The 26,986-nt window shown below is 35.8% G+C and overlaps 1 protein-coding gene across 4 annotated transcripts in view; it reads right to left on the bottom strand.

Annotated features, from left to right (window-relative positions):
* Positions 1-8,397: 8,397 nt before the first annotated feature.
* The window catches only part of LOC106056661 (glutamate receptor ionotropic, kainate 2-like), a 105,333-nt gene continuing 86,744 nt past the window's right edge, over positions 8,398-26,986 (bottom strand). For all 4 annotated transcript variants that reach the window (XM_056038639.1, XM_056038641.1, XM_056038640.1 and 1 more), the window contains 2 exons: positions 11,739-11,904; positions 8,398-11,106 (listed from right to left, as the gene is read on the bottom strand). In XM_056038639.1, the coding sequence (XP_055894614.1) occupies positions 10,918-11,106; positions 11,739-11,904 (355 nt within the window). In that variant the 3' untranslated portion in view covers positions 8,398-10,917. The remainder of the gene's footprint in view (positions 11,107-11,738; positions 11,905-26,986) is intronic.

The following is a 26,986-nucleotide window of genomic DNA, read 5'->3' as shown; positions in this document are numbered from 1 at the left end:
TCGGCCTTACCTCTCGCCTCAAGAGAAGACAGCAACCATCATTGCGAATATAAGTGGTCCAGCAAGAGTAGAGGTAGATCTTCAGCCACCTCATATCAGAAGTGATCCAGAAGCTCTGCTTGATGCACTTACATCTGCTTTTGAAGTAATCATACCGGTGCGAGAGGCAGAGATTGCATTTCTGATGTCGCAGCAGAGAAGAAGTGAGTCGCTGCTTGAATTTTCTCACCGACTATTTAAGGAGTTTACAACGGCCATCAGACAAGAACAAAGAGAAGGCTTAGATTGCTTCAAGGAGGAAAGATTGAGGGACCAATATGCCTATGGAATCAGTGATCCTGACCTACGTAGAGAGCTGTTTAAGTTCATGGCGCAACATCCCCAGACAAGCTTTCAAACGCTACGAAACTATGCGTTCAAGTTGGAGAACCAGAACAAAGATGCAGTTCGAGCCCAAGAACATTGGCCTGAAGTTCTCTTAGCACAGTTCGCCAAACTAGAGAAGCAACTTGAAGAGATAAAGGGGTCCGGGTATAACAGTCGGCTAAGTTCAAGGAACCCACTCTCTAGTCAACAGCATAGTCAACGCAGACCAACACAAAGACACATGGAACATAGCCATCAAAACAGAAGTCGACCAACAGCACCACCGGGTCTTGTGTGGACGAGGACCAAGAGAGGATTCTTCCCATACACTGATGATGGATCACCAGTCTGCACCCAGTGCTGGGAAGTTGGACATGTAAGGCGTCACTGTCAGCAATCACCACAACTCACAGCTGAGGTTCAATCTGTGTGCAATAGTGAACCCATTGTTTCACAGCCAACCCACCAAGTAGAACAACGAACCAATGAGCCACAAGCTGATGCAATGTACAATACAGATGCAAGTCACTCAATTCAAACATCGAGAAATAGAAACTTTAACACTGGGCAGCCAAACAAGAACAGGCATAACAGAGTCCGGAGGCCAGATAGACAAAGAAGAAACTACAGGCATTTTAACCAGCCACAAAGACGATTTCACTCACTGCTCCCTATCACACTTTCTACAGCTTCCCAGTCATTATGTTTAGAGAAAGACAGACCACTCTGTATGACCGATGGAACCAGCACGTTACAAACTGGAAAGATGCTTGTCGTTTCAGAAGACACTGACAAGAAACAGTTGTTTCAGTTTTCAGAAACCTACTAGGCTGAACGCCCCGGGACGGGTCGTTTCAAGCTAGGGGCTCTGTAGTGGAGTGGATATCTTTTTAGAAAAACACCGGCCACCCCGATATCCACGTGACCCTTCACCCTAGATGGCACCTTGTGTCCGCGCATGACAAGGCAGACCAACGTGGGCACTGTCCATTCGACCGGCATCTCGTATCGCTGTAATGTCCGTATGTTACTGGACCTAAGTCGTCTCCACTCCCTTTTGTGCTTGGTTCTACACCATGTGTTCGTATGGCTGCAGGTCTTTAATGTATAATAAACAGTTTTGAATCGCCCTACGAGTCGCCTTGTCCTTTAGTTTGTTCTGTGCCAAACCCACCACATTATTATTATTACTATTATTGCACTATTATTTATTGGCGAAAATAATACATGAATCAATTGAAAGCTAGTCAATTGATTTTTGGTAACAAAAAAGGGAAATCAACCCTTTAGTATTAAAAGTTGTTTCTAAATATGTACGGTTTTCTCCCATTAGATAATTATACACGTTATCTCTATCACACCTATTTTCAATGAAACATGAATAAATTAAAAAATTAACTAGTAAATTAATTATTGATGACTCATTTTTTGTAAGACAACGAAAGGGAGAAATAGCTTCAGCATTATTGATATATCAGATTTAATAGTGGATTTCATTCCCTTTGATAATTCTTTTTTTTTTAGTATTCTACATTTTGCTTGTTATATATAGAGACAGTTTTTATGGCCTTAGATATTTTTTATGTGAAAGATTAAGCAGGTTTTATTAATCAATTAATGGCTTGTACAATCCCAATGATTTAATGGGAGTCTTACCCTAAGTATTTCGCCTATCGCCTAAACAGCCCAAATACAAACAAATTGAACCTGGGCTCGGTCTCGTTAAAGGCTCTATTTTCCTAAAAAAAAAAATACAATTGATATATATCAGGGGTTCTCAACTTGTGGGTCGCGACCCCCTTGGGGGTCGATTGACCATTTGCCAGGGGTCGCCTAACACCATCGAAAATATGGATTGTTATTGTCTACTCTTCTATTGCTGTATGTGAGTGTCGGGTGGGGGGGGGGGGTCGCGGAAGAGTGGGGGATTCTAAAAAGGGTCGCCGAGCTTAAAAGGTTGAGAACGGCTGATATATAGCGTTTTGAAAAGAGTTTCTAACTCGTTTGCCACATTGGAGAAAACACTAGTTTGACCGTTATAATTTTTTAAAGTATAAAAAGAAATAAATTTAAATTTGGCTAGAGATCTAGAAAATATTTATCTTGGACGAACTAGACGTCTTCGGGTATTTCCGCATGTAGGCATTCTTCATTAAGGTGTTTACTAAATAAATGTTCAGGAACATTTCGCTTACCATCTTCCAACTCTAGTTCTAAAGGCTAACTAAATGTGAAAGAACTTTTTTCCTCGGTATTAAGGGGAGGGGGAGAAGAGGAAACTGGACTTTGTAAAAGTGCTTTATTTATTTTCAAAATCTAACATTTATAGGTTATTAAGAGCAAAATAATCGCTTAATAAAATTTAAAAAAGGAGGAATTGTCTTTTTTTTTTTTTTTTTTTAAGTTTTTATTTTTTATTTTTTGTTCGTCGTTGTTTTCCGAAGATTGAATGTCCTGAGCTTGGGCAGAGTTGGGCAGAGAGGAAATTGGGAAATGGGAAATCGGAGAAGGAATCAACGATAGCATCAAAAACTTTCTCTCTCACTTTGTGTGTTGAGTGTCCACCGGCGTCCAGTTTCTCTCAAGGGGGAGACAAACACTAGCCACGTTCCGTGACCACCAACACATTGTGTTCGTAGGGCCCAACTCGCACGTCCAGCAAGGTAGTCCAATGACCTTGGGGAATACTCTGGAATTATATTACATATTGCGGCTTTTACCAATGATGTATCCTAGTGTGGTGATTTTGTATCGAGTTGCTAATGAATGCAGAACCACAGTTAAATTGTTTAGAAACAAAATGAGCACAGAGATATTAATTATATAGAATTTACATTCAGACTATTTTTACCCGAAAAAATTTTAATCATTATCCATCATTTTGATTGTTTACTCTGTTATTTTCATTAAAAACGCGTGCTGATGCATTGATTCTTTGTCTGTATCTGTTTTGTATTTTTCGGATGTTCTTTCAGATTTGAAGATAATTTCCTCCTTGTTCAAACCTCCCATGGGCAGGGTATAAACACGAGACTATCGAGAACATTCAATCTATAGAGAAAAAAAATCTTTTTGTTAACTTGTTAAAGGATGAAAATAGTATAGTCTTTACAACAAGAGATAATGAATGAAAAAACTAATAACATGTTAGTTTTGTTTTTTCCGAAGCCTCAATTAAACGCCACATTCCCGTTTCCATTTCTACACTTCTTTTTGGTATTTTGTTCTCTAAATACAAAGAAATATCAATTTGGATATTTTAATTGTAATTTTTTGTTTGACCCCTTTCGAATGTCGCGAAATGACACAAGATCTAGATTATATCTTTTTAATGCTGTTAGGAGTTAGTCGGCGTCTAAATAAATCCTTCCATTGATCACCACACACTTTTGAGATTTGAAATCTATATATAGCATCTATTGTGAGTTTTAAACATTTTATCTACATCCTTTAATCATTAGAAAAAGAACCAAAACCTATATTTTTAATGCTATTAGGCTTAGGAAAAGTAAGCGGAAATGACGTAAGACATATTCGGGGCTACAAATAAATGCATACAAGAAATGACGGAGAGCCTAGATAGAGAGGCACCCAAGATTGGCCTCCGCATAAACTTTGATAAGACTACAATTTTGCGAGTGGGATATAAGGCAAAGGGTGTCCCCGTCAAACTAGGCGAGTCAAAGCTTGAAGAGGTGGACAAGTTCACGTACCTTGGCAGCATCATAACAAACGATTGGGGATGCCTTCCATTATGTAGCGTGCCGAATAAGAAAGGCAGGTAGCATTTTCCAAAGGCTGCAGCCTATTTGGACAAACCAAGCCATTGGACTTACCCTCTTAACACAATCGTGCCAAGACAGCTTGCCGTCCAATGCCCCAAACGGCGCGGAAGGACATAATTCTGAGTAAGTAAGTAAGTCTAAGAAAGCTTGCAGTTTTTTGCCTTTTTCCGGTGGTCAGGTTTCGAATATGTCAAATCAGGTTTTCAGTAAGCGCCTTAGAGGTAAAAGGAACCTTAGTACGAAATTTCATGCGATACAACAGTCTAAGAAATCTCTTTATCAATGTTTTAGTGGTAACGTAGAAATATTTTACAAATTTTGGTTTTTGTTAGTCCCAATAAAGGCATTTTTGTAATTTGCCTAAAAAAATCTTAAATTTATTTGGAAATTTATTTGAAAATAAAATTTTATGTATCTTTAAGACCTGAAGAAATACTTGTTAAGAGAGTTATCCCAAATTTGGGATCTAATGCAGAACAGTTCTATAAAGAATTTGTATACATGGCGTAAAAACTATAAATAGCTCGCTTTTTGGTGTATCCGGTGTCCAAACTAAAGGAAGTGTTGTAGTGCAATGAAATGTCAATATAGAGGAAGCATTAGACTTTCACTCTAGGACTTAAAACGTAGATTGACATGACAGCGAGCTATTGGTCTCCACTGAATACAAGGTTGCCACGTCACAGGTCTGTCTTCAGGCCTACTCTAACGATTGGTCTCGGTCGTACTCGCCTCGATAGTTCCAACACTTTGGTGCGGAATAACTTTAGGAAGGCTACAAGTCTAGTTAGATCATACAAAACACGTTTGAACCTAAATTGCGATACGTACAAAGGACAATGACCGACTTTCGGGCTCCATCTCGAGGATTACGTCCTAAACATCAGACATGACCTCCAGTGAGCTAACTTAAACGTCATAAACAATTAAAAAAACAAAACAGAACGATGTTATTTCATGAACGTGGGTGTTGCCCTTTAGAGACGAGTGTTGACAATATCACTTGATGAATTAGTAAAACCTAATTCAATTTATCATATAATGTTAAAGGTCATTTACTGATTTCACTTCCTTTTTTTTTTTTTTTTTTTTTTTTTTTTTTTTTTTTTTTTTGACAAAAATTTCAACAGATGCTAAACTATTGAATTTGGTGTGAAAGTAAAGGTACTTTTCAGTCCTTGCTCTCCTTGGGGGGGGGGGGGAGGGCATATAATGTTTGTTTTTTATATCTCTAAGGCCCACGGTTAACGATGGTGTCATGTGGCAATCCCAATAACAAGTCGCATTTACTTTCTTCAAGCCATGAAAGATACCAAGTAGCTCTTTTCCGCGAAGATCTGTGTTCCAGTCTTGACAAGGGTTCGACCTTTTTAAAAGAGGGTTAGAAAACCCAGTGATTTAAACATCTAGCATTCATCTAATGTGACCAGACTAAATGTTACACTTTCTGACCCTTACATATAATTGGGATTACATGTACCCCTTTCAGACCTAGCGATCTATGGGATAATCATGTATTCCTCTCTGACCTTGCAAATCTACGGGGGCAGGTGATGTGAAGCTAATCTGTTGCTATGGCTAACATTTAACGAGGGAGTCATGTAGGCAGCACAACGACCAAACGCTTATACCTCCCCAACGTATCTCAGATATCCTTTAGAGTTGAGTGGATCTCAGAGGTGTTCTCAAAGCTCTGACCAGTGGATCTCAGAGGTGTTCTCATAGCTCTGACCAGTAGATCTCAGAGGTGTTTTAATAGTTCTGACCAGTTTATCTCAGAGGTATTCTCATAGCTCTGACCAGAGGGATCTCAGAGGTGTTCTCATATCTGACCAGTGGATATCAGAGGTGTTCTAATAGCTGTGACCAGACCAATAAAATCGAAATTAGGACCATAAATGGTACATTTTAAATTAGGGTTAGTGTTTGGTAAACATTTTCTATTTTACTCCAACCCGCTAAACCACTTAGTAAGCCTACTTTATATTCGCTTAATGGAGCACCTATGCACTCTAATTTAAACACGATTGTAAACATTCAACAAAATGGAAAACGAGAAACATAAAAGAAAAATACAAACGTCACCCGATCACACATCACTCAATAAAACATCACATGACACATCACCCTATCACACTATCACAAATCTTCTATTGAAAATTGATCACCTTGTTATTTAAAACAAAACGCCCATTAGTTTTAGGATCTCATAAAAAAATCAAATATACTATAATGAGAGGCAACTGGTAATTAGACAGGTCACAATGACCTGCCAGGAATGCTCAGTCAAATGTTAAATAGCTCGTGTGTCACTGGGCGACTCATAGAAACCTGTGGCCTAGATCCACGGTCAAGCAAATAAAAGCTTTTTTTTTTAAATATTTCAATTTGATAATATATGTCAAATTATTGATCATGACAGTTACTTTTTTTTATTGAAGAATAAAACAAAATTAAACTTTATTTCATTATGTGATAGAACTCTATTTAAATGCTAATCACGTGGGAGTGACATAGCACACCATAATGAAACGAATTCTGAGACATACGTAAAGAACCACCGTTTCCTTTTCTAAGCAGAATCTGTAAACCGCTATGTGAGAGCGTCTGCAAAAGGATTGTCTGATACTTCTGAATGAGACGTATCGGTGCGTCTCCTCCAACTTAATTCCACCCATCCTTTACACGTCAGACGGGACAAAAGTTTTCATGAGTGTCTTACTATTGTTGCTTTCATGCTTTTTATGTGCCCAAAAAAGGTTTACTTAAAGACGACTTGCTTAACAACAAGCTAATCATACGAAGATTAACTTCATCCTTAATAAATATAAACGAATAAGCGCTGCAAGTGGTTCGAATGTTTTTCCACATGAAGAATTTGTCAGTGTCGCCATTTTTTAAAATTTAATAAGCTTTATTTAAATGGTTACAAAGTGCATGCTTAGCATCCAGGATATTTTAGTGTTTCAGCTCAAAATGTTGGAAAACCTGAGCAGCGTGGCCATGCTACTCTCTGGCTAAAGAAGGGAGGGGGGGGGTCTGGCTAAAGCTTGCTAAACGAGGGGGAGGCATCACGTATAAAAGATTTATTAGTAATGGACTATTAGAGCTTATATAAAAACACTTCTAGAGTTATTGACCATATGATAAAGCAAACAATCGTTTTGTATTCCTTATCGTGGCATCATTGGGTTTTTGTTGGGCATGCCAACGTAATGAGAGAAGGTCAGGTGTTCAGAGATTTCATCTCGACCAGACTGTCTCTCTCCTTTGTTATTGGTACAGTTAGAATACACATCGGGAGTCTAGGTCAGACTGCCCTGAGCTCAACTTGACCTTCCCATTCACTCATTGGTTAAAATCGCAGCACATGCAAGCAGCCTTCTCCAGCAACTAACTGGTTTATTGGTTTTGGTGGTCAAGTTTTTGTTTTCTCATGAATCACTAGCTGGTATTTTTTTTTAAAGTAAAACAAAGCCAATACAATTAACTCTTTCTCTCGAAATTGACGATGCCAGCGTTGAATTGACTCCCTTTAAACTAAATTGGTGTTATATAAAAAGAGCATGCATTCTCCTATAATTCGATACCAAATGTAACATTTTCTGAGAAAACAAACACAAAAGTTACTGAAGTTTAACCATAATAGGAAAGTAAAATACAAATGAGCAAAACGAATAACACTATCGGAGCGAGAAAAATAATTACAGAGAGAAAGAGTTAAAGAGTGGCTGACTGGCTAGGCCGCTTTGCAACGATTATGTGGGATCCAGCTCAAATCCTGACTTGAAATGAGTTTGCTGTACGCCAAAAGGCCTCACGGAAACCTTTTCCACTATATCCCCTCCTCTCATAGGTCGACAAAAGAGACTGAATCACAGGGCACCGAGTATTCTATAACATAAACGATACACTATACAAAAAGTAATGTTTTAAAGAATGTACAAGATTTAGTCCTCGCTTGTGATTGCCTAGTTTCTGATTTATCTCACGGCGTCCCTATGACATATTCTTTGCAAGTTTCATGAAGATTAGTCAAACACTGTCAATATAAACATAACTTGCATACATAAATCATAGTCATACAAAACATAAACAGACAGTTGGTCTAGTGATTCTAATTTTGTTTCAAGTTTACTAAAAAGATAAATGTAAGTTATCCACAAGAAATCAAACATTAAAATAAACAAATTGGAGTCGAAAAAGCGAGAGCTGTGAAAGAAAAATACTAAAAGCAAACGAACTCTTTTTTGTTTTGTTGGCAAATGTTTATTGACGATTTGTAGAATCGATGGAACTATATACAGTTTGGTTTGAACCAAGTCAAGATTTGAATTCAAGATTTTCTATTGAAGACATTTCACATTGTAACTCCAAAACCCCTTCCACTCATCTCCCACACAAAAAAAAGGAATAACATAAAAGACAAACAAATAAAGAAATAAACAAATACATGTTCACAGAGAAAAAGATAATACGTTCTGAGTTGAGGTTGTAATGTCTCTATATATAATTACAAATACAAAGATTTTAATGCGTCATTTTTTGTATATTGATGTTAATTGCAAAAGATCTTCTGGCTCAACACCAAAAAAAGCTGGCTTGTTGAAAAACAAAAGATTGCAGTTTAATGAAAGGAATTCAACAATGGATATTTTCAAACATGGCGAACTATAAATAGCTTAGCTTTTGGCGTTTCCGGTGTAGACAATACAGGAAATGTTGACATGCTAGGTTTTTTTTCAAAGGTAAGGCTTGAGATATTTGAGATATTGCTAGAGTAAAGCTGGATTAGTTTAGTATTATACTCTTCTATTCTTACTAAGTGTGTTACATTACAACAAAATCACTAATGAATGTACAAACTACTCTAAAACATAAACTTCATTATTGCTATGTATATAATTATAGAAATAAATAGAATGACTGAATCGTCATACCGTGTCAAATACGAGAAAAGAGGTATTCTTATTTATTTGGCTATACAGCAAAATTAGGAGAAGGGTAATATCTATTTGCTTAGATACATAGATTAGGTACAAATTAAAACTGTCAACATAGTACTTGGTAACACTGAATGAATGTTAGTGCGTTGAAAAAACATTAAAAAAAAACACTTTTTCATATAGATTTTTTAAAAAATGTACCTTATTTATATAATTATAAATGAATAATTATTACGTTTGTAGAATGCCAGTAGGTCGACTTCCACAAGACATTCTGCATGGTGATCTAATAGAAGGCAGGAGAGCCGCTGGTCGCCCACTTTTACGCCATACAAAATCGACTTTAGCAGCTGGGAAAAAGTGACACTGGATAGATTCACATGGAGAGGAAGAGTCTTGGATTGCAGATGCCATTCACAACAGCAGCAGAAAGAAGGGTGAAAATGCAACGGCGCCTGGTGATTACATATGCCTAGCCTGCGACCGCAGCTGTGTATCAGGAGATTGGTCTCTTTAGTCACACAAGAAGTTGCAAAGGGATAGGACTATCTCTCGAGACGTAAAATGCCACAGAATTATTACAATCATAATAATATGGAAATGACTTTGAGATTAAATTGATCTAAATGAATACAGAGATATGGAGTGATTACATCATTTAATTATGGATGGATTTGATAAAATGAACACAGAGAAATGGAAAAGTTGTGACAAACACACACACACATATATATAAAGAGGGCGCGATAAATACACACAGACACATGCATCTATGAATTGGGGGTTGAAAGGGGTACTCACACTTTAGTTTGAGACTGAGAAATACACTAACACAATACAACACTTAGTGTGAGTGGTTGGATGTCATATCAGTATATATTGCTTCTCATTACAGTTTGTGATAAGATGACAAGAAAGGGTTGCAATAGGAACACACATGAGTCTTACATTATATACATCATAGTTTCTCTTAGTAATGTACATTTCAATCCTACAGCCTTGGGTACTAATTATTTACAACTATACGCTTATTGAAACATGAAATCAACAAGCATTATACTTGATGACCTTGAATGTGTTGGCTGTCTTCGTCCTAATTGAAGTTGTTCAGGGACAACAGATGAAATAAGCTGAGTTAGACGACAATAAAAGACAGACTTAGTTCAATATTAGATATGATAATCGTACTGTTTTAGTTTTGCGTCGAGGCAACCTACAGCTAAACAAATGGTTTTTAGATGTAAGCTATTACACTATGAAGTGTTTAAAAAAAGGCTTGCAATACTGCAAACACTGTGGCAGCAAACACAGGTGTAAGAAACACTGTGGTAACAAACACTGAGGTTACAAACACTGTGGTAGCAAACACTGTGGTAACAAACACTGTGGTAACAAACACTGAGGTAACAAACACTGTGGTAACAAACACTGTGTTAACAAACACTGGTGTAACAAACATTGTGGTAACAAACACTGAGGTAACAAACACTGTGGTAACAAACACTGTGGTAACAAACACTGTGGTAGCAAACACTGGAGTAACAATTATAAGTCTCCAAAATTAACCACATAGTCACATTAAAACATTTGACATTAAAGAGAAAATAGTGTCACCATGCACGCATTCTTTCTTGGTGAGACATTATATTTAGCATAATAGGCTGTCTGTAAACGTATTCGCCAATAACAGAAGAGCTTTTCATAGCTAGAAAGATTGAAGACCAAATAGAAAGACTGAAAATAAAAATAAAAACTTTGCTATTATCTCGGAGGCGGCGTGACAAGGAGGCTCAAGTAGAGGGGCGAGATCACGACAAATGTCAGTTCCAGTCTGACGAAGGCGTGTAATGCAGGGGGGAATGGTTGGCGTATGTGATCTCGTCGTGATTGTTGTCCCTCTTTTCACGCTGCTCAGTGTCTGCAGACGTGTAGGCCGTCCTTCTGAACTCTTCACCCAGTTCCTGGGTCCTAAAATTGTCCGTCTGTTTTGATTTGGTTTGACGTAGCTTCTGAAAGCCAAGTAACAAAATCAGACCACATTACAATAGGCCAAAACAAATGGATTGAACTTACTTTTCATTTATGTAATCGTTGAATAAAGACTTCAAACACAACAGGTCAAAAAAAGAAATGGTGCAGTTTCATGACGTATTAAAAAAATCTCTAATTTTCAAGGATGTCTGAATTGAGAGCTGTATATTTTTATGTCATTTAATCTAGGAATTGCCTCATTAAAATTTAAATTCACTATTTCTCTATCAAATATACAGTGCCAGATTTAAGTCAGTGGAGGTCAGGGGCAGTACTTTTTGTGGAGTACCCTACCCTCATTTGAAAATGAAAGGATCTTAATTGATAAGTGACCCATTAGATCACCTGCCCATTTGATCTCTTTTGTTTTATATTTAGAGGGCAGACTTTAAGAAGAAGGCTTCAAATAGGAGGGTGAGGCTTTAGGTGACTGTATAGTAAAGCCATCGAGGAAAGGCTCTACTGCATATGACATTTTTTTTTGGATGGGAAGCCGTCCCTGACACATATATCTTGAAGATGTATACGGCCCCATGTTGGGAAATGCTGGGCTTCTGTTAAGTTCTTGAGATAAGCACTTACTTTTTAAGTTCTTGAGATAAGCACTTACCCTTTTCCGTCTTAGTTGTCCGTAGATATATTGCAAGACACACAGGAGAACGGAAATGACCGCACCGCTTAGGATGACCACGTACATCCCAGAGACAGTCTCAAAATCCAGAGATTGCGTCTTGGCACTTTGATGATGACTTGGACAGTTCTGCGGCCTCCACCACCTGAAAGAGATTCGGCAATTGTTCATGCACTTGGTATGATAGCACTTTTGTATTTATAACTTTTTGTCTCTGTCTTGTTGGATTTGAGATCTATAAGTGATTAATACTAAACTCTTTGAAGGTGTTTGAGTTGCAAGTTAGTTTTTGTTTTAAATGTCTCAGACTCAAGATTGTTTCAATCATGGTTGACCTCATGAAAACCTGGACACCTTATCTACCAAGAGACAGTTATTTAGTGAGTTAGGCGTTTTGATATTTGGTACATCTTATGCAAACACAAGAATAGCTGTTTTGTGATGTGAAAATAGTTAATGAAGAGACTCGGTTTAGCATCAAGAGAAAGTACAGCATTAACACATTTATAAATGAAAGCTATAGCAATTCTTTGGAAGAGATATTAGGAAAAAAATAGTCCTCTGTAATTGATCGAAGTCTAGCTTTGTGTTCGTTTGGTTATAAATATAAGTATACACTCAGCAAAAAATCTGAAAAACCAGGGGCTGCTATACTGAAAGTATCAATAAGTTTGCAAGAATTTTTATTACGAGGTGCACTAATGATTGGCATATTGAGGCCAGTCCAAAGAAAGCCCGAAAAGGTCCAAATCTCTTATACATTGAGTTACAGGATGTGGTGTAAATACGATTGAGTGCTCTTTTGCAGGCTACACATATATAGGTCAAAGTCAGTACAATTGAATGTAAACACAATTTAAAACTAGACACGTGTGACTACGGAAAATAAACAAAACGCGAAAAGCAATAGTAGGTGTTACTTCCCCTGCGAAACAAAAAGCTATAAATATTATGTAATAACATAAACCCAAATAAACACAACTGGCCAGATTTTGGCAAGAGTTATGTCCACAAACTAGATAAAACAAATCATTAAATTAAATCTGAACTTGTTTTTCTGGTTTCCTCTTTTTCATTTTCTACTGTACAGTGTAAAGAGATATAACTCAAGTGACTATAGTTTAATATTGTAGCCTGTTTAGTTTATCCAATTATTTTTGTACAGTTGATATGTAAGGAGGATGTACGTTTTACTCGTTTGTTTGCAATAGTGCCTTTATTTCTTTATTTAAATAACCACACATATAAGGTGTGAGTCTATAAATAAGTCAGAAACACCAGGCGTAAGATGCAAACTAGTCCCCATGTTCAGTGGCGTCACTAGGGTAGGTGTCACCCGGTGCGGTCACACCCCCCCCCCCTTTAATTTTTTTTCTTTCGTTTTTTGTTGAGCCGTAATACTTGTACTTTATAATTATCTACGTTATTTGATTGTTGAACAACTATAAAATAAGTGTGTATTAAATTTTTTAATTGTTTAATATAATTGATCTATACTTCACTGGGTTTGTGTAGTCATTCGAAACTCTGCACATATAGGACATATTATATTTATTTCAACCACTCAAGCTGATTAAAATTCAAATTTCTATTTCATTTCTATCCATTTATTTGAAAGTAGTCGACAACAAAAGAATTTAGTTTTTTTGCTATTAAGAGACTAAATAATCCAGATTAGGTAGCATCAGAACCATTCTTTTGACAACTGGCGTATTTTCACTTTTGCTCTGGATAATTTCCTTCGTAAATCATGTGAAATTGCTAAACGCCAAGAAGAAAAATCCCTAAAATATTCAAGTATATCATTTGAATAGCACATTGTAACATTTCCTTCATCTTGGCTACAGCTTCTTTTGCAAAAAATGAAATTACTTACATATCTTGAGAAATCTCAATGGCCACTTTTTTTACTTTTCAATTTTACAAAACTTACATTCTTTACATGTGAGATTTCAATCATATTTTATGCCTGAAGAATGTCGTCATTTGTTAAACAGTGACTGTTGGTTGGCATCCTGATATTACGGTGCTAGTCACAAATTCAATAGATTCGATTTAAATATTTTTTAAAATCAAAGCATTGTTCATATCCATACATGCAGATGGTATACATCTGAAAGTAAGGTTTCATGTTTTGTTTGTGATAATAAGTATGATATAACATTTTAAACAATTGGTTAATTTCGTAAAAAAAAATATATTTAGTCGAAAGGAAAAGAAAAGTCCATAGATCTATTTATTAATTGTGAAAAGCATGTTCCAATATTTAGCCACTGTCGTTTATTTTTTTAATTGTCAGTTATTCCCAAAATGCATTTTTTTACTTGGGTGTCACCCCCCTAACGGATGTCACCCGGTGCGAACCGCACCCACCTAGTGACGCCACTGCCCATGTTTAATATCACCGTTTTTTGTTTTTTTTAGAATTACCCATTAGGTCATGCTGATCTGGAGAGTGAACGGTCCGAGATGAAAATAACGACTCATAAAGTCTAGAACAAAATAAAACTCTTTTCTTTTCAATGTCATACTTAATTCAATGATTTAAATTGCTTTCAGAAAAAAACGTTTGGTTAAAGTTAGCATTACAGAAACGAAAGATCAACGTTTGACATCGTAACGTAAAGGCAATGTAAACGTTTGACTGGAGATATTTGATAGGAGCTTTACAATGGACAAACTTGAAGGTAAACATGAATCTTCCATGGATGTGCACGGCTAACTGAGTGAATTAAAAGGAAAAAGGAGTGGACATAAAATAAAGGGGAGAGAGTGGACATAAAATAAAAGGGAGAGAGTGGACATAAAATAAAGGGGAGAGAGTGGACATAAAATAAAGGGGAGAGAGAGGACATGAAATAAAAGGGAGAGAGAGGACATAAAATAAAGGGGAGAGAGTGGACCTGAAATAAAAGGGAGAGAGAGGACATGAAATAAAGGGGAGAGAGAGGACATGAAATAAAGGGGAGAGAAAGGACATAAAATAAAGGGAAGAGTGGACATGAAATAAAGGGGAGAGAGTTGACATGAAATAAAGGGGACAGAGTGGACATAAAATAAAGGGGACAGAGTGGACATGAAATAAAGGGGACAGAGTGGACATGAAATAAAGGGGACAGAGTGGACATAAAATAAAGGGGACAGTGGACATAAAATAAAGGGGACAGAGTGGACATGAAATAAAGGGGACAGAGTGGACATAAAATAAAGGGGACAGAGTGGACATGAAATAAAGGGGACAGAGTGGACATGAAATAAAGGGGAGAGAGTGGACATGAAATAAAGGGGACAGAGTGGACATAAAATAAAGGGGACAGAGTGGACATGAAATAAAGGGGACAGAGTGGACATGAAATAAAGGGGACAGAGTGGACATAAAATAAAGGGGACAGAGTGGACATGAAATAAAGGGGACAGAGTGGACATGAAATAAAGGGGAGAGAGTGGACATGAAATAAAGGGGACAGAGTGGACATAAAATAAAGGGGACAGAGTGGACATGAAATAAAGGGGACAGAGTGGACATGAAATAAAGGGGACAGAGTGGACATAAAATAAAGGGGACAGAGTGGACATGAAATAAAGGGGACAGAGTGGACATGAAATAAAGTGGACAGAGTGGACATAAAATAAAGGGGACAGAGTGGACATGAAATAAAGGGGACAGAGTGGACATAAAATAAAGGGGACAGAGTGGACATAAAAATAAAGGGGAGAGAGTGGACATGAAATAATGGAAGCTTTAAGACTTAAGGATGTATACACGTTTTTTTTCCAGCAGTGATTTTTTGTACTCCTGAGATTCTTCCAATGGATGTACACAGATTATGAAGAAGTTTTGTTCAGCTATTGCATCCAAATCTACAATATACCAAATGATGTCCTCACACCGTGGCATTTTAAAACATTAAATGTCCTACCAATTGAGAACTAACCCAAACAAGTGTCAAGTATGTGTTGAATGACGAGCTGGCACGAGAATCTAGTAGTCGGCCACGTTTCCAATTGTGTCATCTTAAGAGATATTGGATATTTAAGCGCAGAACGATATTATTTAAAACATCTGGATATCTTTAAGGTACAAACGATCGTTCCAATCTTTACAAATGTCTTGAAAGTGACTTCTTCACCAGTTGTAAGTATACTGTAAGTAAACATGCTTATCCTGCTTCTCAACCTGCTGTGACCTGAAGTTGATCGTTCACGTCTTGCCCCACTTGCCGGTGTAGAGAATGACATTGTGATGGCAGATATTAGACCTGGCGCTGCTTAGTAACGGCTTAAGAAAGAAGTATCCTCTGAATAGCAATGTCAGTTTCAACTAGTTGACTCTCAAACCTGACGAGACGAATCAGAATCTCCAAACACATAGAAAATACTCAAGGACTGAGGCAAGACTTTACACAGCCACTGCATTTTGTTTTTCGACATGATTGATGACCAACTCTCGATGTGCATTTCTTAAGTGTGTGTGTTTATGGAGTGGGGGACAAGGTGGAGAAGAAAGGAGAAAATAAAAAAAATTACTGGCGTTGTGGGATGGGGGGGGGGGGAAGGAATCCGGATATGACGTCAGTTTCGTTTAAGATAACCTTCAGCATTATTTAGTCTCACTAAAGCGCACATATTACCAAACGAGAAAAATAAATTTGACATACACGTAGCGTAAACAGACCAACCTGGAACGTGGCGCTCTTGAGTTTGTACACGAAAATAACAACTTCCCGCAAATTGCAGTTGGTATTTTTTTTTTCAATGAAACAAATATAGCAACAATTAAATGCATGTGTGTGTATGTGTGTGTGCCCGCATACATGTATGCGTATGTGTTTTAGTTAAAAAAGAAAAGTATTTTTAAGCCACATAATTCCTAAGGTTGTAAGGCTTATGTCTACATAACCAAATATGTATTTATGTGTCTGTGTATGTCTGTGTGCTATGGTGTGTATGCTATGATATTGTGTTGATGAAAAAAAAAAAATATATTTATGACCCGAAAAAATTCAATCCATATCTATTATTAGAAATGACACTGTTGGCAAGAGAGGTTTTATGTTCAGACGTTGAGATTAAGTAGTTTTTTTGTGTGTGTTTTAGGAAACCTAAAGCTGGTGAACTGTTATGGAACGCATAGATATCGCTCAAGTCCAATGTAGCCTCCATGTAATGATAATTAATGCACTTCATTGTACGTGATAGATATGTTCATAACAAGGACAGACATTGTATGTGCACAGTGTAGAATGAGAAATGAGTTTATTGAAAATGTTCATAATTGGAAACTTGGACAAAGAGAAAGAAAGAAAGAGAGAGAGAGAGAAAGATAGAGAGATTGAGAGATAGAAAGAGAGAGATAGAGATAAAGAGAGAACAAGAATGAAGAATTCGAATAAAGAGGTCAAAAGTTATAGCCTAGAAGGTTTCTTAAAGCAAATTTAAAAATCTGATTTATCCCTTATATCTAGGTATCATTGTCACTCCTGTCTTTTTACAATGCTTACGCTGTCTTATTGGTACAAGTTATGTCTCCAATATCGGATTAAGTTGAAATTTTGCACAATTATTTAATTTTCCTGACAACACAATAAACAATTTAAAAATTAACCAATTAGCTAATTGACTATTGGTAATTTTTTTTTTGTTTGGTATCTCGAACAAGGGAAAAAAATTAATACTAGACTGAAGTGATGGCATAAGCTGAATTAGTTCCCTTCATAGGTCGCTGCTATAGATTGAAACAAACAAAATATAAGAATACAATTTTTCACTAGCAGAGTGGTTAGCACGTCGGAATAAGGAGGCGTGAGCCACGAGTTCGAAACTGGATCTTTCCCCCCCCCCCATTTTTTGTGTAAATACTTTTAAAAATCAATGACTGTATTCCCCCAGATCTCTCTTTCCTTTATCCTCCGCTTCCCATTTTGCCGCTACTGGTCCAGGTAAGATCAGAGGGTAGCGAGAAAGCTGAAGGCATTAAACAGCGCTTAACAAACAAAAAATGGTAACATTAATCGCACAGATTTATTGTTGTTGGTCTAGATATATTACGAATTTAATTACATGAATGATCCAAACTAATTGATACATTTACATTTGGAGCTTTGTATTTCTTATATTTTTAAAAAGTATTTTTCTTTTTTTTCTTGTAAAAGAAATTTACTTCAAAACAGAAAGTTTTAAAAGAGTAGCATTATCTGTAAAAGAAAATAATGGTTTAGAGACTTAGAAGTCTACATCAAGCTAATTAATTAATTAGCGCATGGCATTATCAAAGTTACAAGTAACACCATAAAATATGCCCAGTTTTCTTTTTGCAATGTTGAATTACATAATAAGATACCAATAACTCATTTTTAGCGGCCCCCGAAAGGGGCCAAGACGCTATTAGTAAGAAACACTGAAGGCTTTTTAGTAAGGGATGTGACTATTTACCATATTTTTAGCGCAATTATGCAAACGGTTTTCGATTTTTGTCAATTTTTACAATTTTTTTTTACAATTGTATTACTAAGTTCAATATGCTCTGTCCTATTAACTACTACATTCACACAAAAAAATCTTAACATTTTTTAAAGAAAAAAAATCTATTTAGTATTCATATGAGTTTGACGTAATTTAAAACAACAATTAATAAGTAGTTTTTCATATTATCGCTTGAACGGCTGAGCTCCGCTGGCATTATGGAGCACAGAACTATAGGAATATTATTTTCCTTGAGGCTTTAAAAAAGAGATTGAACCTTTATAAAACAATTAGATAATCATTATAAGACATCAGTTAGTAAGGCAAGGTTCATATCTAACTACACATAAACTTTCACCTATCCCTTGGTCTGCTGAACCGTTGGGGCACCACACAGGATCTGTCAACCTTCTTTCTCCATTCTTCTCTGTCATTTGCCTTTGATAGAATTTCATTCTGATAATCTTTCTGAAAATATTGAAACCTGCCTTTTTACCTGCTTGGGTGGACCACTTCGGGTTCCGATTTCGAGTTTGTGTTTACACACAAACTGTCTTTGTAACCTTGTTTTATTTACAAACTGTATAACTCACCAATGTTAGCATGTTGCTATTTTTAGAAGTTTGCGTTGTTAAAGTGACCAATTTAGTAAGTTATGAACTTTATATTTTAGTCCTGTTATGTTACTAACACGTAACTATTGTTGAAAGTTGGTGGTGCAGTTTGCCATGAATACAAGTATTTAAGATATTGCACTTTTAATCCAAACTTTCTGAAAAAGACTGAGAGGTGGAAGAAAATAAGAAAATCGTGTCGAATAAATGACATGAAATTATAGCTTTTATATAGTGCTAATTTCTTGCTTATAGCATGCTCAGGGCGTTATGATCTCAATAATAAGAGAAATTATTTGAAACGATGGACTCGTTTTCTATTTCAGAACATTGACAGGTGCTAACATTTGGGTTTTCGAAGCAGTACAAGGAAAGGGCAAAGAACTCTTATCAACGTGTCAGCAGAAGATTCCCAAACACAAGAGACGATGAAGAAGAATTGTAATTAGGATGAATACTGAAAACGTGCGGTCATACTGGACCCTAATCTTACAAAACAAAACAGAAAAACTTGTTTGCTACTAGCCCGATATTACCCATGGCCTGCGGGCCTTAGTTTAATAATGTAGTGGATTGGATTTAGTTCTACGTCAAACTTAGCTAATGTTCCTTTTAAGTTTTTTTTTTCTTTCGCCACGAAAATAAAAGTAGAAAATGGGTTTACCCGTTCAGCCGATATATTCATATCAAATATAAAATACTGTGAATGTGAGTGTACCTGATTTGTTAAAACGGGTTTATCCAATTTGTTAAACAGTTTCTTTCTTTAATAGAGATAAATTAAGCTTTTGTGGGAGGAACATTAAACGTACACTTGTTTTTTCAAGATTGGTCAAATGGCTTTGATTTCTATGCGGGACATTCATACATACATATATACAAACATACCCCTTACTTTCTGCTTTATATATTAGATAGTGAATACTTTACAGTGGAAACATTTTTGTGTATTGTAAAAATAGTGTGTCTAAAATCTTATTTTTAGAGGCCCCCAAAATGGGAAAAGACGCTATTAGTTTTATGTGGCCTCTCTGTCCGTCCGTCTGTCCGTCCGTCCGGTTAAGATCTCAGAAACTAGAAGAGAAAATGAAAAGCGGACATTATGCTATTTTAGATCATTCAAAGTTCTTATGCAACGGCTACTTTTTTCTTTTCCGTAAGTGAACCATCTAATTTTTAAAATTACATATGCAAGCAGATTTTTAAAAAAATAAAAAAATACTCCACTTTTAAATGGAAAGCTTCTGTGGAGGTATGTTTTTTTAAAAGTTCACAGACTTCTTCATTAATAACTCAAGCTGTATTCATAGATTCGCGCATTGATACAAAAATTTGCATCTAAGGTCACAATGGAAAACATGTGATCGGATCATAATAAAATATATTTTCTATTTATTAACTAACTTATTTAATGGAATACTGATTGAAATGTTGTTTTTTAAAAAAGAATTTTAATACTAACTTCGTTTTAAGTATCAGTTTAAAAAAAATGAACTACTTTTATAACACGCAGTTTTATACACTTGTCAGTGTAAATAAAACTAAATATAGCCCAGATCTACATATATTTATAATAATTTAAACAAAATTTTAATTATTAAGGCAATAGCTTGTCTGACAGCTTAGGGTTGCAGATTTATTTATAATATAAACAGTAGATTCACATTAAGAAGTGATCCGATACGGACAGCATAGTAGGCCTACACTATTATTTTTTAATTTTTTTAAATCTAATTTTGTAAGAAGAATACATCTTTTTTATTTTGTTTTTTATACATATAACATGTTATTAATTTTGTAATGTATGGATAAGGTTAATAATTATTATTTAAAAAATAAGTGTACGCTAAATTAACATATGGAGATGCTTGGCTGAGGGGTAAAGCACTTGGAGCCTGAAGTCCCGTGTTTGAATCCTCGTGAAGACTCTAGGTGAACAACTTCGGGAACCGATTTTGAGTTTGTGTTTCCACACAAACTGTCTTTGTAGCCTTGTTTTTTTTTTCTAAGTTGTGAAATTGAAACCTTTGGCTTGGTTACTGAGCAAGTTCTAAATCGCATGCCAAGGGCGATGCTTTTGTCGAACTTATAGGTGGAAGGCGTTACAAATGTGCCCCACGGGAACGATATAATGTTAAACTCATACGCCATTTAGACGTCCATGGCAGAGAGAAACGAAGCTGGGAGAAAATGGCCACTGAAAGTGACAGTTGGAGAGCTCTACAGAAGGCTGCAGGACATACTTGAGGCCCAAAGAAAAGCCTTTGTAGAGGAGTTGTATAGACCCAATGCGAACATTAGATGTGAGAAAAATATACAACTGGGTTTGACTAGTCATGCGAGACACTGCACTCATCCTAAATTTTCGGAATCGAAGACATTGATTTTAAACTTCTTAAGTAAGGAGACTACTAAGTACAGGATTAATATAAACAAACAATTGAAGATTATATGAAAACATTAATGATGTCTAATAGACAGTGAGTCTACAAATTAACAATACTATCATTCACACAATAGGTTTGTTAGGTGAATACAAACAATGAACACGCGGGCTGTGAACATAACACTTTACCACTGTAACAGCTGTTTGAACCACATTTTTCAAAGACTTTTTTCAACACAGGCGTGCGCTCTTTTATCCAAGCCGACACTTTAGATTACACACTACCAATTACACACTCAACGCTGTTATTTGTTAGCTTACTATGAACGTCCAATGAGTTTATTTAGGAAAAGCAAAGTCTCACAAAGCTTCAAACATTAAAAGTATAACGAATGGTTGGTACTAATTATTAATTGACCTGATCTCATTAACGAACAGATATGCACTTTGTCTTACGGTCAGATTATAAGGAATTTAATTTAGTATTACCGTTCCTTTCTATGTGGTTTATATACTTCATGTTAATAATAGTATACACTACTTATAAATTGTTGTTTTAAATTATATTCCACTTATATACCTACCAAACAGATTTTTTCTCTTTAAAAAAAAAGTAAACATTTTCTTTAAAATGTGAGTAGCTGGTATAGCAGGATGTACACAATTTAGTAATACATTTTTTTAAAATCATTTTTTTAACAAAAAATCTAAATCGTTTTCAATAAATGTTTTAATGTTATGCTGAAGAAGTTCTCCCTTACAACAGGGTCCCCCGTGTTGTTCTTTCTTTTTTTTTTACTATCAATATTGAATACTTGTAAAAAAAAAAAAAACCTGTTTGCATAGTTGAACTTAAAAATTATTTTTTTTTCGTTTTCAGAGAAGAGAGAAGTAGCCGTTCATCAGAACGTTGAAAGATGCATTTTCAATATCTTTTCTAGTTTATGAGATCTAAACCGGACGGTCGGACAAACAGACCACATAAAACTAATAGCGGCTATTCCCCTTTCGGGGGCCACTAATATAAAATTACGAAGAGAGTTTGTGTTTTCACAAGGCATATGCAATCCATAATATTGTTTTGTTTATTCAAAGTAATATCTTCATGTTAGATCTTTAATAATACAAACCAGCGAATTCAACTAGATTTAAAAAAAAAATATTATACCTGACGTATACAAATACATTGCCATTTTAAACTTTATGTGATAATCAATGACATTCTGGAACTTTTGCCAGAAAAATAAAATGTTAAAAGAGAGAATTCAAAAAAATTATTTGGCATTATATTTCAAACGAAAAAAACAACAACTGAAAAACTGAAAAACCCAACTTTTGGGGAAAAAAAACAAATGTGTAATATAAGTCAAAAGAACGATTTCAAGAATTAATTGATGCTGTTTTTGTGTTTTTTTTTATTTTAAGAAAATGAACAAACGATTATCGATAATGAGATCTCTTTACCTTTTGGCAAACAAATATTCGGTTAAAAATATCTCACCTACATTTATGTATTGTTTTAAAAGTGGTCAGAGAACTAATTGACTCATTTATTTCAACTCATTTATTTAAAAAAAACAAAAGACTCATAGCTATTCACTTTCAGAAAATAGCCAGCAAAATAAAAGAAAATCTTTTTTGAAAAAATAACAAAACAAAACCTATCTAAGGAAAAGATCTCCGCACTTACAAGAATCTCTTAATAATGTAGAAGTTATTTCTGTTATTCTAAATCATAACAATATAATTAATTACCAATAATTAATTGACTAATCGGTTATTTATAAAATTTATTCCTGTTTGTTAGATACAATAAATATTTAGTTTAAAGTTTCAACACGATCCTAGAATGGATGTGAGAGAAATAACGTGTTCAATTATCTAAGGGGGCGAAACCCTACATGGTTAGCTGTATCTGTGAATACTGAAAGATTAATTTCCCTTTTGGTATTAAAAAACAAATTACCAGTAATTAATTTACAAATTGGTTTTATGTTTTTTATTGATTCATACCTTGTCTATACTAATGAATAATTGTGCAAAGTTTCAACTTGATCCGAGAAAGGGTGTGTAAGACATAACGTGTACACACTTTTTACCAGGCGACGGACGGACAGACAGACAGACAGACAGATTGAGAAAGTGAGTTGATATAAGTTTTTTAAAAATAAGACTTTGCACCAAACCTATGAGTTCCTATTATCATATTGGAGTTTCAATTTCCTTTTTTAGTTTTTGCAATCTAAACTTGGTAGATAGTGGTCAGACGGTCCACACAAAATTAATGGTGGCTTGGCCGCTGAATACATTTTCGTTCTTTTAAATAAAAAAATAATTCCTAACACATCTCACTTGTTAAGATCTAGCTCTAGTAGGTAGATGGACATTATGATATGCCTGAGGTTATAATTGGTGCATGTATTTGAGTGATAGTAAACAGTATCTTTACTGAGGGAAGTCTCAATCTCCGATTGAGACTAGAAGTCTTAATTCAAGTTGTCTTACAGAGCACCCTACAGGCAATACGGACACGTTTTCTCAGAAAAAAAAATAGAGCCAGTTTTAGGAACATGGTTATTAAACACACACACACACACCACCCACACCCACACCCACACACTCACAAACCAACACATCCACCCACACATACACACACACACAATACTCATGGATATGTTCTACTATTTCCGCTGGTTTGCTACGTTTTGTATTTAAATACCTTTCGAAAATATCTGCATATTTAAAAAAAAAAAAATGTTAAATTTATATTTTAAGGCAGTTTTTGACAAACTTTTTCTTTAATGGAACACTTTGCACATTCTGAGTATTTAGCAGAACACTTTGATTAATTTATAATTGATTAGAGAGATTAATTCACGCAGTGGCGTACTAGTTAATTATTCCAGGAGTTAGTGGAACACTTATTCAGACCTTGCGGAACACTAGGGTGCCGCGGAACACAGATTGGAAATCACTGTTTTAAATTATTGTGAATTGTACAAATGAAAGAAATAGAATTATTTCTAGCAATGCTGCACAAACAATTTGAATATTTACTTTCATAACACATTTATGCTTTCTTTATTGACCGCATGCGTCGTCGTGTGTTTCTAGGGATGGGTATATGATGTGATGATCTCCCTAACAACCCGGCTTAGCTAGTCACGTGACACATCCGGGCAATGTGGGAAACGTTTACTGCCAACTACATGTCTACGTAAAAGAGAGAATAAAAAAAAGATAAGAAATACTTTTACAACAAGGTTACAAAGACAGATTGGGTGTAAACACAAACTCAAAATCGGCCCCCCGAAGTGGTCCACCCAGGCAGGTAAAAAGGCAGATTTCAATGGAGAATGGAGAAAGAAGGTTGACAGATCTTGTGTAGTGCCCCTAAGGTCCAGCAGACCAAGGGATAGGTGAAAGTGAATGTAAAGTTAGATGTGAACCTGGCTTAACTGATGTCTTATAATGAGTATCTAATTGATCTAATTAATTTGTAAAGGGTCAATCTCTTATTCAAAGCCTCAAGATAAAATACATTCCAGTAAAAAAAAATCCCTTTAGTTTTGTGTTCCATGATGACACTGTGATTCTGCAGTCCACGCGATAATATGAAAAGCTACTTATTAATTATTATTTTAAATCATGTAAATGTAGTATTTAGTATGACAGAACTTACATAACTTTGCAATCCAAGCAAGGGTGTGGGAGGTTGTATGTCCTAAGTCAGTAAGAATAGCAGATTAGGTTTTTGAACTAACATTTTGTGATAGCAGGATAATGCACTGTAGATACCTCAGAATATACATGTTTTTTTAAATACCGGAAATAGTGCATAGCGCTCCCCCATACCCCCTTACTGGCAAAGGCGGGGTGTCTACAGTTTTTCCACTAACTCCAGGAAGAACCTATTCTAGGGTACAATAAACGTCTTGCGAAATGTAGGATGGTTAGAATGTAATAATCATTAATTATGTACACACACACTCACTCTCTCACACACACACACATATCTATCTCTCTCTATATATATAAATATATATATGGCTGTGGGGGGGGGACTACCCCCCCCCAAAAAAAAAAAATGGCTACGCCCATGACCCCCCCCCCCTTAATTAACCAGTTAGAGCAGAGGTTCACAACCTGTTGGTCGAGACACCCTTGGGGGGTCGATTGACGATTTGCCAGGGGTCGCCTAAGACCATCGAAAATATGGATTGTTATTGTCTACTCTTCTATTGCTGTATGAATGTGTTGGGGTTGGGGGGGGGGGTCGGGGCAGAGTTGGGGAATATAAAAAGGGGTCGACGAGCTTAAAAGGTTGAGAAGCGCTTAGCTAGAGCATCTCAGGGAGCGGAGTAAACAAAACTATTCTCTCCATTTGGAGCTGTATTTATGCCTTGTCTTGAAATCTACAGTGTTTCATTGATCATAGTCAAAAGAGTGGACGTAAACTGGACCACTACGTAAGTATGAAAGACATTTGAGACAGATGTCTGTATCATAGAAGTTAGTCGTAACATCAAAATATTGTATTAAACCTGTTTTGTTCACTCAAAGACGTCAGCAGAATGATGAAACGCCCTCGGGAGAGTTTCGACTGTTCCGAAGAGCGGAAGAGGGGTAGAAAACGCATTGGCAGAGACATATTGCAGTGTCTTAAGCAAACAAGAAACCAAGGTTTAACGTCCTGCTAAAGAAGTCTTTCACATAAACTATGAAAAAGTATAAGTAAGGTGAAAAGATATTCTTAGAAGTATAATGCAATAAAAATGTATTCATAATCGTCACAATGTTTGTTTTTCGTGATCCATAGTCAAATAAAAAAAAACAACTATAGCTTTTGGCTTTAAATACTGTAAGGGTAATGCCCCGCACTTTGTTAGGCCCCGCGCAAATTCTAAGTCTAAATTATTCAATTAAACCATAATAGCTTTTATATAATAACAGGGTTTCCGCGGCCTCCTAGAAAACTCATGTAATTCCATCCTGTAATATACAAAAAGTCCTGTTAATCTCTAAAAGTTATTAAAATCTCCTGAAAAATAGACAATAGACAAAATTGTAAATTTTGGGGTTTCCAATCCAACGCGCGATAAAAAAAAAACGGCATTGTCATGTTTCAAAGACGAATGTATTTTCAAATACCAAATCTTAATTTTGACATTAGACTTATCCCAACCCATACTGGGCCCCGCGCATTCCGTTTCGCCTAGGGCCGGACCTGGACTGATACAAGACATATTTTGAACCTTCAACAATGAGATAAAGGCATTTGTTCACAGGTTGAGAAAGGCTGACAGGGATTTGAGAAATGTTACAACAGTTAGTACTTTAGAATCCCCATAAAAAAAGAGAACAATCTGGATAATCAGACCTGGATGTATTTGTTAAAACTGAACTACATCAGTTGGTCGAAACTTGCATTAAACACTAGATAACAAATAGAAAGCGTTTCACATTAAACACTAGATAACAAATAGAAAGCGTTTCACATTAAACACTAGATAACAAACAGAAAACGTTTCACATTAAACACTAGATAACAAATAGAAAACGTTTCACATTAAACACTAGATAACAAACAGAAAACGTTTCACATTAAACACTAGATAACAAACAGAAAACGTTTCACATTAAACACTAGATAACAAACAGAAAACGTTTCACATTAAACACTAGATAACAAATAGAAAACGTTTCACATTAAACACTAGATAACAAATAGAAAACGTTTCATATTAAACACTAGATAACAAATA

The sequence above is a fragment of the Biomphalaria glabrata genome, chromosome 8, assembly GCF_947242115.1.
Source record: "Biomphalaria glabrata chromosome 8, xgBioGlab47.1, whole genome shotgun sequence".
Taxonomy (NCBI): domain Eukaryota; kingdom Metazoa; phylum Mollusca; class Gastropoda; family Planorbidae; genus Biomphalaria; species Biomphalaria glabrata.
Note: the sequence above shows the minus strand (reverse complement) of the source record. Positions and strands in the feature narration are given on the sequence as shown.